A 13,006-nucleotide genomic window follows, 5' to 3' on the forward strand; every position below is an offset into this window, starting at 1 on the left:
TGAGGGAGCATGAAAGGTAAGTTATTACTGTGACATAAGCCATAAAGGGTAAAGGTTAGTGATAAGTGTGTTTGTGTGTCTGAGAGAAAGAAATAATGGGAACAGAGATCGAAAACATAAAAGAAAAAGAGTGAGGGTGAGACTGATAGTTTGCTGATCAGACTGTGGTTCATTTTAGAGCAGTACAGCACTGTATTAAACTCTCCCTGGTGATAATCCTACTTAGCAAATTAAGACATTAACAGTGACAGTATTGGTGAATCATGTCTACCGTCCGTCAGTCTGTCATGCGGGCACACAGGCCATCAGACTAGGTCACAAGTCAGCTGTATACTGTGAAAAAGGACATAAGTACATATCATTTACACTATTTAACTCTAAGGTGTTACTTGACTCTTGTGTATTTCCTTGTCAGAAGTTTATTTTGATATGTTGTGGTAATTCAGTTGATGAGAATCTTCACCCGTGCTCTGACCACTGACTCTGCTACTTGTACCCCTTTTGTGATACCTACCAGAAGTTTTCCTAATTCTTAACAGCTTTTACTTGTTATTTTCATGTTCAGACTGTCATTTTGGATTCAATATTTGTTTTTTGAACTTTTGCCTGTCCTTGGATTCTGAACCTGCCTGCCGTCTTTGTACCCGTTTGCTGTGTGAATTACTAAACTCTCACTTGTAGTTTTTTTGGTCTGCAAACGGTCTGTGTATCTCCTGCCAGGATTAATATTCACATAGATCCATTTACAGCCCTGCAAACATGTTTCAGCCTGCATAGTTGCTTGATGGGAGCAAGTTCAATAATCTTGTCAAACAACATGACAGATGATAGATATGGCACAGCCTTGTATGTTTAAAAAACTGTCCATTGTATTTGTCAGTTCTCAGGGACATTAACTCCATTGGATCAGTTGCGGTTGAATGTTAAGAGAGGAATTATAACCAAACAAAGAGTCGTCTCAACTCCCACACAGTGGTGTTGACTACAAAAAAGGAAGACATGAGAAAATGGGAGAGGTAGTAAATTTCCACTAGCTAACAGTCTTTGGCCCTGTTCAGAAGGCAGCGAGACTGTAGATGCAACCAAAGCCACACTCTAGTGTATTCTCAGCCCGTGAGGAGGGGCAGAATATGGATGTAATGTCACATGATAACCTTCTGCATCCAACTCCAGCAGACTATGGCTTTTACAGTGAACCAGAAAGGTACAAGGGATGAAACATCAGGAGTTTAAAGGAACTGTTTGTCCCACCCATTGACTAAGGTCTCCTTACTGCTCTGTCCCTCAAGGAGAGGCAAATGTCACTGTGGCCTTAAGAATGAGTCAGCCCTGTGATGAATCAGAATCCTGGTTGTTTTATTTGACCCTTTATAACATTTGACAGTTATCATTTTATGGTATGGTAGGAGTAATCCTCTTCCTCTCTGCTTGGTCCCTATCTTTGCTGATCTTCATTTTTGCTTCAAAACACTAGGAAATTGTTCTGGTAAACAATGGTCTTTGAGAGAATGGTCGAGATGTCAGCGCCCGCTCTTACTCGGCATGATTCATGACCACTGTGAGAAAAATGCAGTTGTTATTAAAGAACACAATGTCTGTCTAGTGAGGTCATAGCTGCAACATGCGGTTTCTCAAGACAATTGTCTTGTTTTTATTTTGTAATACAATGTTACAAATGATTATGTATCAGTAAATTAATGGTTGGATAACCAGGGTCTGTTAATTTAGTTTTTTTGTCTCATCTTCTAATGTTGGGTGGTATCCATAAAATAGGGAAGCATGAAAATGATGCAGAGATTTGTTCTGGTATTCTTGATCCATCAGCTCTTCATGTCTGTTGCCATGGCAATTGTTTTACTCTTGGAGAGAACGAGAGCATTCGGGAGTGGAGGAATAATATGCAAGGTTCTCTCTTATTATGCCTGAAAAATGCATCAAAATGCATTACTTGTAACTTTCCAATGAAAACAGAACAGTGTCAGATCGGACATAACACAATGACGCACAAAAACATATTTACCCATCACTTGATTCATTTCTATTTAGAGAATAAGCAGTATATAGTCTGAGGACATGAAGTTGTAGGGTCATTTTCTTCAATAAAAAAACTTTTTTTAATAAGGGTATGCTTAAGCCTCATAAAGATTCCCTTGTCTCGCCGTATTATAAGACGACAAACTGAACTTTCCCATCACCCCTGAGCCCAGAACCAGGAAGTTGCTTAGAAACAACTATAAAGAATGTGTAAAAGCAACTCGCTGGGGTCGTAACAAATTGTGTTGTTTACTCTCGTCTTTTGAACATGTAAGCCTTAAAGACTCTTGGAGCACAGCCAAGGATTTAGTCTTCTGATGGATTGAATTGGTGTTTAGGTTGATATATGCTTCAACATGTTTTCTCAGCCTTGGCCACAAATTACTCCCTGTTGTGCTTTAAGTCTTTTCTGTTCCAGACACTACCAAGAAAGCCTTGGAACATTATGATGACATAGATTTTGCCTTACCTCTGTGTTCCTTTGAAATAAGAATGAAGCCTTTGTGGGGAAACATAATGAACTCCCAATGCACACACATACACACACATACAAACCTTGAGTTATGTCACCTTAAACAAATAACCATCCTTCACTTCCTGTTGACCTTCTCCACACCTTCGTGGGCTCCTGACAAACTACGGCTGAAATGAGGAGACAAGTTACTGGTCGAGCTGCAGGCAGAGTGCCATCGTGGACTCCTTCTCATGAGTAGAAAGCCTTGGTAACAAGGGTAATGTCTTACATTTGCACATACACAAGCTAAATGTCTGTGTCCATGTAATGGTTTTTGCTGAATGACAAACATCTTTACTTCAAGATAAAGCAGACTTTCAAGATTAACGGGGGATTGGCGCCATCTTGAGGTTCCTGCTGAAACTGCAGAAGTGGCAAACGTCACCATTCTGTTAATGTTAGAGGACGAATGAATGTCAATCAATTTTAAATAAAACTTTAGGATGTAATGAACATAAACTTGTTGTTGTTGTTGTTGTTATATTTCATTTCACTACTAAGTTTATTGGAATTCCAAAACACTGTTACAACCAATGGTAACAATATGCAGGATTAAAGCATTAGAAAACCACTATGTCCTCAACCACCTTCTGCCATGTTGGTATAGGATGTACATATCAGAAATCACTAACATTACAATGGGGAACACAGTGGGTCAGTTAGCTTACCACACTTAAATTGTACTTCTTAGGGGTCCTCCATTAGACCCTATTGCAATCATTAGTATATAAAAAAAAATGTTACCCATAGTTACCTGTAAATTATGCACTGAATATAAGCTTCCCCTACATTTCACTTTACAGCCAAACAATCTATAACTGTTCAGTGGTAACTTTGTGTTTCGATACATATGTAAAATACATTCATATTTTAAGAGATAGAAATATATTAGAAAGCACCAAAGTGGAATGTTAGAACCAAACAAGAACAGAGTTAAGATGACCTGTTACCCTGTAAAAATACATTTTTGTAATAATACTTGCATCATGATTGTCATAATTATCAATCATATATGCACAGGTGCAACACTGTAAATGAAATGCTTGAAATTATCGTTTGTGCTGTACTTTATTCTCATGCTGATGCTTTAAGAAGCATTTTTATTTCCAGGTAGAGGTTGTACCCGGAAATAAAATGGGGTATCCTTGTGATTCTCAACAGAGATGACCCTGTAACCATGTTGAGTATGGATTACAAATGACAAATCAGTTTTGTGTACTCAAGTAATGTTAAGATATACCAGATCGGAGCTAATTGAGGGTACCCTCACTCTGAAAGCCCTTAAGCACTTTCATATTAATTTTTTAAACGCAAAGGAACATTTCTCACTTGGATTTTAGTTTTGACATTTAAAAAATTACTTATCATAGGCTTTCTCATTCATTACAACCAATAGAGGAAAGGCTGCTTTATTTTTCTTTTAAATCAAATTATATTCAGCAATGTAGCTATATATTATCCATACAATACAGAATACATGTATTTATATGATATAGCATACCTTAATACATATATTTTAAATGATACAATGTGTATTATATGTGTACTTTATAAAAACATTAGCAAGCAATTAAAACTATAAATAATGATTTTGATGATATAACACTCATATTCTGCCAAATTAATTAAATAAGATGCTACCTCAGAAGTGCTTTTTGTGGCAAGAGTTTACCACATCAATTGGTATATGAAATATACTACAACTACCAAATCTGCAGTTTTATCTATCAATATTTCTTTTGTATTATATTTCTCTGTAACTCTCTTTCACAATACAAGCGACACTTAATAGAAAACACTTAATAAAGCCTTTCTCCTTCCACACTGGGATCCGATGCACATAAATCCCTGTTTCGGCCATCTTAGCCTGCTGGAAGCCCCACAATCACCAGGTCCTTCAACTTTAACACTCCAGCCCGATGCTGGACAGAAGACTCTCCAAGGCGTCCAGTTTCTGGTTAGCCTCTTCGATGGCGCTGAAGGTCTGGACGTTGCTGGCGATGTGGAAGCGTATGTCGTCCACCAGAGGGATGGAGTCTGTCTCGTGTCTGTCCTCTACCGCCCCAGCATCCTCTTTGATGATCTCAGCAAACTCAACCTGTTCAACCAACTAAGACAAAGAAGAGGTTTAGATGGTAGGTAGAAAATATTGCACTCAACTTTCTCCTAAGCATTTCAGCTTCTTTAAACATTCACAGTGGAAACCGTGTCTCTACTGGCCTCAGACAAATATGACATGGGTGTTCTGCAAAGTTCTAGAGTGTGGTGACAAAGACTCACTGACCTTTTCTATGATCTTGGCCATGTATTCTGTACACTGGTCCTCCAGACGGGACAGGCGGAAGAGCCTGGCTGTTTTCCATATGTACACTACGTTGTCCTCACACAGTGTCTGGGCCAGGGTCTTACCACACAGGCGCTTCAGGCCCGGGAGCAGGTACATGTCAGCCACACACAGCACATCATACACGTTCTCTGTAGTCAGCTGGACATGCACACACAGAAGACGGACAACACAATCAGACATACTCTGCATTATATACTCTGAAAGCAACAAGGTAGTAATTCATATCTGATCTAGGTAAAGCTTTGTGGTTGTGAAGGCCAACTAACATCTGTGTCATCGCTGTAGATGTAGTAGAGGAGGCAGATAAAGATGTTGTGGGGGATGTTGTGGAGTGTGAGAACTGGGGTGCTGGGCTGGGATTGCATCATTTCTCCCTCACTGAAGTGGTCCTCCAGCAAGGCTTTGAAATAGTCACTACGTCCACAGAAAAAAGCCTAGACACAGACATGTAGGTGAGGTGTGGAAATAATCAGTTTATGATATGATGTCATATCCAATGTGCCGTGCCCTTTGTGATAGCACACAATGCATACCTTATGACACAGGAAATTAAAACTTTCAACCCGGAAGCATATGTCAGCGTAATCAGGAAAGTTGTCGATTCTGTTAAAGGGAAGCTCACCAAATCCAGCCTGGAGAAAAAATAAAAAAACAAGGACCATATACTCCAATGAGAAAACTATTTTACATTGGCAATATATTTAATAACTTCTAAATCAAAATATGTGGATGCTGTTTTATTTACACTATAGGCAAATAAATCACATGCAAGTGTTTACACATTTTAAAAACATTATCCCAGAGAATTACAGCTTGCCAACTCATTAAATTATTCCCCTCAAATGCCCAACAAACAACTCCAGTGACTTTGGATTGTGCATGCTTGATTGTCATCATGCACACAAAATTGCTAATTAAAGGTCACAGTCATGATGGCAATCTTACTCTGAGCTCTGACGGGACAGCGCAGTCTGCAAGCAGAGCCATTTCCCCCTGAAGCTGGCAGTTCTGAGGCTCCAGAGTGAGCACCTTCACACAGGTTCCAGGCTTATTGGACACTATGGGAGCCAGAGAATCACCCCATAAATCCTCACACATGCCTATAAAAGGTACTTTAACAGAGAAAAAAGCAGTTGGGGGGACGGGCTTACCAAACCCATAAACTTGTTTGCATTTGCTCTCCAGTTCGTCAATAAGGTCTACCATTTTGCACTGCTTGGCCAGTCGTTTGCAGTCCTCAACATGGCTCACATCAATATCCATACGTCCTTAAAATGGATATAATAAGACAGTGTCAGAAATATGGCAATGCAAATATAGTTTAACAACATCTAATTGGAAAAAAAGCAGCTTCACAGATCCCTTGGTAGAGTCTTACCTGTGTAAATATATTGCAGGATGGCCCCAAATGCTGCCGGGTTGATCTGAAACAGGCAATATTTACAAACATTAAATTTTTAGCATACCAATGATTAAAAAACAAATATTATTGAAAATTACAATTTAATTGTGATTCAATATAAATACAATTATTAATAATACCAGTAATACTATATGATAACAGTTTTTAAAGATCAACCAAATGCAGTCATGCCATTCAAGGGGAGGCTGATGGAACATGACACCTACCAGTGGATGTTTGAGGGCGATCATGTTCTTCCCGTTCCATTTGGTCTCAAACATGGCAGAGAAGTACTCGGAGCGGGCACTGAGCACACAGCGGTGAGCATGGAACGTCTCGCCATGAACCAGGAACGTAACATCACTGAACTGACCTTGCTCCAGCAGCCTGAGTACAGATAGATGGAATGGGATGTGTGTGTGTGCATGTGAGAGTGATTGAGTAAGAGAAATAGAGAGTAATCAGGGTTGAGGATGATGGGAAAAACTGCCAACCTGCCAACCACAGACTTAATAAGTATTTTAAATAACAAGGGGGCCTTAACTCCTTACATGTTTAGAAAGTGGTCATAATAGTCCCGCTGCATGGTTTTGGCTGTGATACACTTGTACTCCTTGAGCAGACGTCGTATGGAGTCATTCAGAGAGCCATACATACACCTCTCACCATCAAATGTGTTGGCTTCACACTTAGCTCCTGTATGTAAAGAAGGACAACAACTTGACATGTGGCATGCCCAATCCATTATTTCTCCTTTTTGTGTATATTTTGTCTATAGGTTTCCAACTTACCATTAGCCAACATGTACTGGACTAGTTCCTCATGGCCACAGAGACAGGCATAGTAGCTGTGGAACCAGAATGGTGTAATCAAACAAACATTAAAGGTTAGTAACCATAAATGGTAACCAGTTAGTAACCATAAATGGTTACTAACCCAACAGGTTTACATGCTAAATGTAACAATCTATGCACCTGACAGATGACTTATGATGATGCATCCTCTGACAATGATACTTACAGTGGGGTGCTGTCCCATTTATCCCTTACATTGAGTTCCACATCTCTTTGTTCAACAAGGTACCTGTAAAAAATATATTAACTACAATAGCTGCAAACATAGAAAGCCCTAAGTGTCAACAAGTTTACTAACCATCCACAATAATTCAAAGTTTGTGAAAAGAAATCTAGTGAATACATACTTATTAGATCAAACAAATCCTATGTCGGAACTCTGCCTAACACAAATTGCAATCATTACTTGCTTGGATTTATTTTTTGCAAGTCAGGATGGGACTTATTTAACACTTGACCTACTTAACTAGTGTATGTAGCCTACTTAACTAGCATGACAGTATGCATGCTAGCTACAAACACTTTTGTGAAACATAGCAAAGCCAGCAAGCTACAATTCTTATTTGAAAAGTTAACACAAGGCAAAATGCTTCTTATGCATTTGGCACAGATATTAGCTAGCTAGCTCAAACCCAACTAAGCATAAATGTACCTGACTCTCCAAATGTCGCCCTTTCTGCAACTTGTAAACAAATCGTATGCGTCCATCTCCGCAACGTTTTAGAATCTCTGTAATGCATTGAATCGGCCTGTCTAGTGGACAGGTGAAAGGTAAATTGTTAACTTGGCTTACAAAAAAATAATTATTTGTTTTTAGGGTGAGTTTAGCTAATGTGTTGATCGCTAGTATCATAGATTTTTGGCTGACGTTGGTTGACGCGTCTATTAATAAGTCACGTGACTAGACGAGGGCGGATCCAAAACAATCTGTTTTCCGGTGTTGTGCCATCAGATGCACGGCTTCCATGAGAGGCACCCCCTCGCGGGGGGAGCGAGCGCGAACCACTCGGAATCAGAGTGAAGGATTTCGTCTTGGTATTGCAACCAAACTGGGAGGAGACAGATGTCTTACATTATACTTTCTTTGTTATAGAATTAAAGAGAAGAATGTCTGTTATCTGTGTAGATAACAGATGTCATTTTCATCACAAAATCTTTAAAACTCGTCATTCAAACCGTATAGTAGCCTAACGAACGCGAACCAACACTCTTGCTCCACGACATCACATTCTGAGGAAATATACCACAGCTATGATTACCAAAAGAAATGTATTTTGTTTAGCAGGTTTAAAGCATTTCACATGGCTCTTCATACTAATGTATAGGTTCACGTGTGTTTGTATTAATTCTTGCCACCAAATGCACCCCCTGTTAACTCTGACTAGGAAAGTGTTACATGCCTGAAACAGACTCTGGTCACTCATATTAGTCCCCTCAGTGTAAGAATCATTTGATGCTGGGATATACGGAACGGAAATTTAATAGGGGGGTGCATTACAGGGTAGGCCTTGTTTTCCATTTAAGTTTCATGCATGTGACACCTTCCTAACCGGAAATTACAATTTGACACAATTGCTTCAAAGTTGTCAAACTGTCAATCTTGCAGTCCTTGAATTACCATCAAAGTCACAGCAAATCTGTTTGGGTTGATGTTGATGACAGATACCTTTAAAGTTATGGCTCATGCCATGTGTACCTGTCAAACTGCAGGTGTGTTTGTTAGTCAATCTCTAGTAGGCAGTAGAAGTGTGTCGCGGACATAGTTTACACCTAACACTGTGAATTTAATTACAGACGCTAGTGGCTAAGCAGATGTTCCAATCATAGAACTGTAAAACTTTTTTAAGACGCGCAGAACAGCGCGCTCCAGCGTCTCCTTAACAAAATACAAATCTCCCACAATAACATCACGTTGGATTTTGAAAGGTCGCGAGAACTCACTAGAGGTTGCAAGATTTTCAACATGGCAGGCAGTAAGTTGGTTTTAGAGGGAAGAATAAGTATTATAAGCTTTACCTTAGGACTCGGTGTGGTTATAATTCCCCTTATCAGAACATTCTTTGGACATCTTGACTGGGTATTTGACTATCTTACAGAAACAAGGGGGAAAATAGCTATTTCTGTGTACATAGCTGTTATCAATGGCCTCTTGCTGATCATATACAAGGGACCTCTCTATAAGGTAAGCATACCTAGCTAAATATTAACCAGTTTTCAAGCTACATTTCCAAACATCAACGTGCCGCACTTCGAAAATGTATTGCTTGACGGCTACTAGTTTAACGTAATAACGTAGCTAGCTAGGTACCTTTTGTGAGGGCTAATCCTATTACTTGAATAGGATAGAGACAGCTGTCAACATGATGAGCTAAAGATAGAGGTGTTAACCAAATGACTAGCTAAGGCTGTTGTTGTTAACGTATCCTGGATTTCTACCAAATTGTTGGTACCTGGTTGGCATAATGGGAGAGATTTATTTCATTTTTTACTGCTATACACATCTAGCGTGTGTGTTGCTCGTGGGCAAATGCTCTCTTTAGCTTGGTACATGCAACTTTACTTCCTTTTTCCGTAGGTTGCTGTAAGAGCATGCTTTCTTGGTTTTACATTTGGGTGTGGCTTGACAATTAGCTGTTCCCAGACGACATGGACACATTTTGGCTGGTATGTAAACAAACAATGTACACACACACACACACACAGAGAATATATATTGTATCAGCATTGTAGTGCTGACAATGTATCAGTGCCATTAATACCTCAACATTGCATTAACGTAATGTTGGTACTTCCAGGCAATGGAAATGTGAGCTGCTAAGAGTGTCTGAGAGAATTTCCGCTAATGCACTTGTATGATTGCAGGTACATGTGCTCCCTGTCTTTCTTCCACTACTCTGAGTACTTGGTAACAGCCATCATTAACCCTCATAGTCTGTCCCTGGACTCCTTCCTGCTCAACCACAGTGTGGAGTACACCTTGGCTGCTGTGTCCTCATGGGTGGAATTCACCATAGAGAAGCTGACTGTACCAGGTAACTTTATGGCAATGCTAATTTCCTTTTTTATAAATCAACTAAACATTGCTTTCAGTTGCGCTTCTTAGGTCTTTGTAGTTGTTTACAACTAGAAGTATATGCATGGAAAGTATGTAAATTTCCTTATTTCATTTTGAGCAAATATGACCATAGAAAAGTATGGAATTTCCATTTGTGTCATAAGTTAGTCAGTGTGCTTGATTTTCTTTCATGTCAACAACCATCTATAACTTAGTGACCTAATTCAGACTCTCATCTCATATACTAAGATGTTCATGTTGAACTGATGGATCCTCTTGGTAGCTTGGAGAGAAAGGTCATGTTGACACTACAGTGGAAAGAATCCCTCTATTGCAAATGTCACGCTGAGTTCACTGATGTTCTTCTTTCTCAGAGCTGAAGCAGCAGACCTGGGTCAGTGTGGTGGGACTTCTCATGGTGATGTGTGGGGAGGGCCTGCGCAAGTCTGCCATGCTGACTGCCGGCTCCAACTTCAACCACATAGTCCAGAACGAGAAGGCCCAGAGCCACGTGTTGGTCACCACCGGGGTGTACTCCTTTTTCAGACACCCCTCCTACGTGGGCTGGTTCTATTGGAGCATTGGCACACAGGTGTGGCTACCAGGCTAATTGATAAGCTTGTTCATACCACCAACCATCTCACACAAACTATCCATTATGACAATGTCAAGCTCAGATTTATCGCTGTATGTCAAAGGCCTGCTTTTATTGGTTATATGAACTTGAGTCATTCTTTACCTCCATTAAATAATATGCCACAAAATAAACTAATGGAACCTTTCCCCCCAACATTTCAACAGCGAACCATTAAACAATGTTCACTACTAATATATTTTCAATGATTTTATGTTTCAGGTGATGTTGTGCAATCCAGTTTGCATAGCGGGATATACACTAGCTAGTTGGCGTTTCTTCCGTGAACGTATCGAAGAGGAAGAGATCTCTCTCATACATTTCTTCGGGGAGGACTACCTTGAGTACAAGAAGAAGGTGTCTACCGGCCTGCCGTTTATCTCAGGCATACGTGTCGGATCCTAGGTGAACAAGATGGGTCCTGGACATATAAACATGAGCAGTCAGGCACTCTGAGGGGCAGCCCTGGTCAGCGTGTGGCTTTGCCCCCCCCCCCCCCGGCCGCCCCTGTGGGCATAGAACTCATGGAGGCCCTGACACCTATAGTCATGGTGGTCAATAGAGCCCTCATAATATTTTCCCCCATTACTTCAGCAGTTGCAATGGTTTGATATGGTTTGGACAGGATAAAAAAAAAAAAAAAAAAAAAAGTATGTTTGTCCACACATACTGTGGACCACTTCTGTTCTGCAGTATTTTGTTTGGTTTGTCTAAATAGACATTTGAAGTTCTGTGTTTTGGTGACATTTTCTGACATCTGCAATTGCTGGATGCTAATAGAAATGCACATTTTTCTGTTGTCCTTCCAGACCAGTTGAGTACATGCAGTAGATCCTGCATTGATTTTAGCTTTGGTTACTGAATCAGAATTGCTGTAATAAGCCTGGTTGAGTGTCTGGTGTTGCTCATCCTTTTGGTGTCTAAAGAGATTTCACTATTGGGCTTTACAGTTTACAGCATAATATTCCCCACTAGTGATTCACAATAAATACAATTTATTCAGTTTGTGCAGTAATACACAATGAAATTACAGCCTACATATTCAGACACAGCTGCACAATCACACATTTTTGCTTTGTGGTTTGGGAATCAATAAGATCTGATATGTATGAAGTTCTGAGTTTGTGGATTACAGAAACAAACATTGACAATCTATTCCGTTTTTTTTTTGTATAAATGTTTATCACAGACTTCTGTAAAAAATAATAAGCCGGAACAAATGGATAATTAATCAAGCGTGTCCACTATAAATGATTGATAACATCCACATATAGACATACGCAGTTCTGGTTCATTCTTGGGTCTCAAAGCACTTTAAGTTGAATAAGGTCACCCCATGACAAAACTCCCCCCATCCCTCCTCCCCCTGCTGCCTCATGTGTTTTATCTCTACACTTGTAGCAGAAGGATTGTGGTAGCAGAACATTTAAAAAATAATAATTTTTCTTTACGTACCACAGCAATAGTGTCTTGTTTATCTAGAAGTTATGTCGACCCTTCATTAATTTATTTGTGTCTCCTTACACTCACTGTGTATTAAAACACCAAAAGAAGCATTCCTACGGCTGAGGAGTTTTGAGAGCTGAGGTTGTTTCCATACCAACAAGCTCACCTCAATTTGACTCACACCTGAACTGCTGCATGACTCAGGTTCACCTGAGTGTGGCTGAAAGCTCACCTCTGCCCTCCACTTGGTGCCCAGACTGTATGGACCAGAAAGTGTGTGCATGTGTGTCTGACAGAGTGCTTGACAAGACTGTCCAGCACAGTTATTTGTGAATAGCACTGAAAAGTGTGGGATATATGAAATCCTAATTGAAAGCATCTATAATTAATATAAAAGCACATCTAGTTGGCTTCTGATATAATGGTTAGCTGCGCCAAGCATGGTGCACCTAAAATAATGGCTGTGGTTTTGCAGTGCTACAGCATAAAGAGAATACAAGAGAATTGTACCTGCAGATTACTAATAGTGTCTGTTTTGGAGTGGTTACTGTGCATTTATTCACATGACTAAACGTGTACTGAGCAACACTGTTCTATGAATAAACACTTATAAAAAATAAAACATTTCTTAGAAGATAAAGGTGTTTTAGTGGAGTGCAATATATTTCATAAGTCACTGTTACCCTACCATTCCTTACAGTGTAATTCTCTGTGTCTTTT

The 13,006-nt window shown here is 39.7% G+C and overlaps 2 protein-coding genes and 1 long non-coding RNA gene across 4 annotated transcripts; 1 reads left to right on the forward strand and 2 right to left on the reverse strand.

Moving 5' to 3' along the window:
* Positions 1-1,367: 1,367 nt before the first annotated feature.
* Positions 1,368-2,827, reverse strand: LOC146252212 (uncharacterized). Its single transcript, XR_014732161.1, has 3 exons — positions 2,778-2,827; positions 2,590-2,676; positions 1,368-1,556 (listed from the first exon to the last, which is right to left on the reverse strand). It is a non-coding gene; the product is annotated as an uncharacterized LOC146252212 (long non-coding RNA).
* Positions 2,828-3,941: 1,114 nt separating this feature from the next.
* abtb1 (ankyrin repeat and BTB (POZ) domain containing 1) lies at positions 3,942-8,047 on the reverse strand. The gene is made up of 12 exons (XM_084681252.1): positions 7,804-8,047; positions 7,318-7,380; positions 7,089-7,144; positions 6,849-6,993; positions 6,525-6,684; positions 6,274-6,319; positions 6,047-6,163; positions 5,841-5,953; positions 5,429-5,527; positions 5,162-5,329; positions 4,833-5,033; positions 3,942-4,658 (listed from the first exon to the last, which is right to left on the reverse strand). Exons 1-12 carry the CDS (start codon positions 7,857-7,859, stop codon positions 4,452-4,454), a joined length of 1,431 nt encoding a protein of 476 aa, XP_084537378.1. The 5' UTR covers positions 7,860-8,047; the 3' UTR covers positions 3,942-4,451.
* A 1,040-nt stretch (positions 8,048-9,087) lies between these two features.
* On the forward strand, positions 9,088-12,926 carry icmt (isoprenylcysteine carboxyl methyltransferase). Of its 2 annotated transcripts, XM_084680878.1 has the most exons (6): positions 9,089-9,124; positions 9,248-9,333; positions 9,727-9,815; positions 10,014-10,183; positions 10,581-10,798; positions 11,063-12,926. In XM_084680878.1, exons 1-6 carry the CDS (start codon positions 9,115-9,117, stop codon positions 11,243-11,245), a joined length of 756 nt encoding a protein of 251 aa, XP_084537004.1. In that variant the 5' UTR covers positions 9,089-9,114; the 3' UTR covers positions 11,246-12,926. The 2 variants fall into 2 exon arrangements, with proteins under 2 accessions (XP_084537003.1, XP_084537004.1); XM_084680877.1 differs by having other exon boundaries at positions 9,088-9,333.
* Positions 12,927-13,006: the final 80 nt, after the last annotated feature.

The sequence above is a fragment of the Hypomesus nipponensis genome, chromosome 18, assembly GCF_054491055.1.
Source record: "Hypomesus nipponensis isolate SF chromosome 18, ASM5449105v1, whole genome shotgun sequence".
Classification (NCBI taxonomy): Eukaryota; Metazoa; Chordata; class Actinopteri; order Osmeriformes; family Osmeridae; genus Hypomesus; species Hypomesus nipponensis.

What these genes read in the sequence shown, in the direction of transcription:
- abtb1 (XM_084681252.1), bottom strand. Translation starts at nt 7,859, where the DNA reads ATGGACGCATACGATTTGTTTACAAGTTGCAGAAAGGGCGACATTTGG. An exon ending in TCTACAGCGATGACACAGAT is followed by an intron (nt 5,034 to 5,161) that starts GTTAGTTGGCCT and finishes GTGCATGTCCAG; the next exon opens with CTGACTACAGAGAACGTGTA. An exon ending in TGGCCAAGATCATAGAAAAG is followed by an intron (nt 4,659 to 4,832) that starts GTCAGTGAGTCT and finishes TCTTTGTCTTAG; the next exon opens with TTGGTTGAACAGGTTGAGTT.
- icmt (XM_084680877.1), top strand. Translation starts at nt 9,115, where the DNA reads ATGGCAGGCAGTAAGTTGGTTTTAGAGGGAAGAATAAGTATTATAAGC. An exon ending in AGAGAAGCTGACTGTACCAG is followed by an intron (nt 10,184 to 10,580) that starts GTAACTTTATGG and finishes CTTCTTTCTCAG; the next exon opens with AGCTGAAGCAGCAGACCTGG. An exon ending in ATTGGAGCATTGGCACACAG is followed by an intron (nt 10,799 to 11,062) that starts GTGTGGCTACCA and finishes TTTATGTTTCAG; the next exon opens with GTGATGTTGTGCAATCCAGT.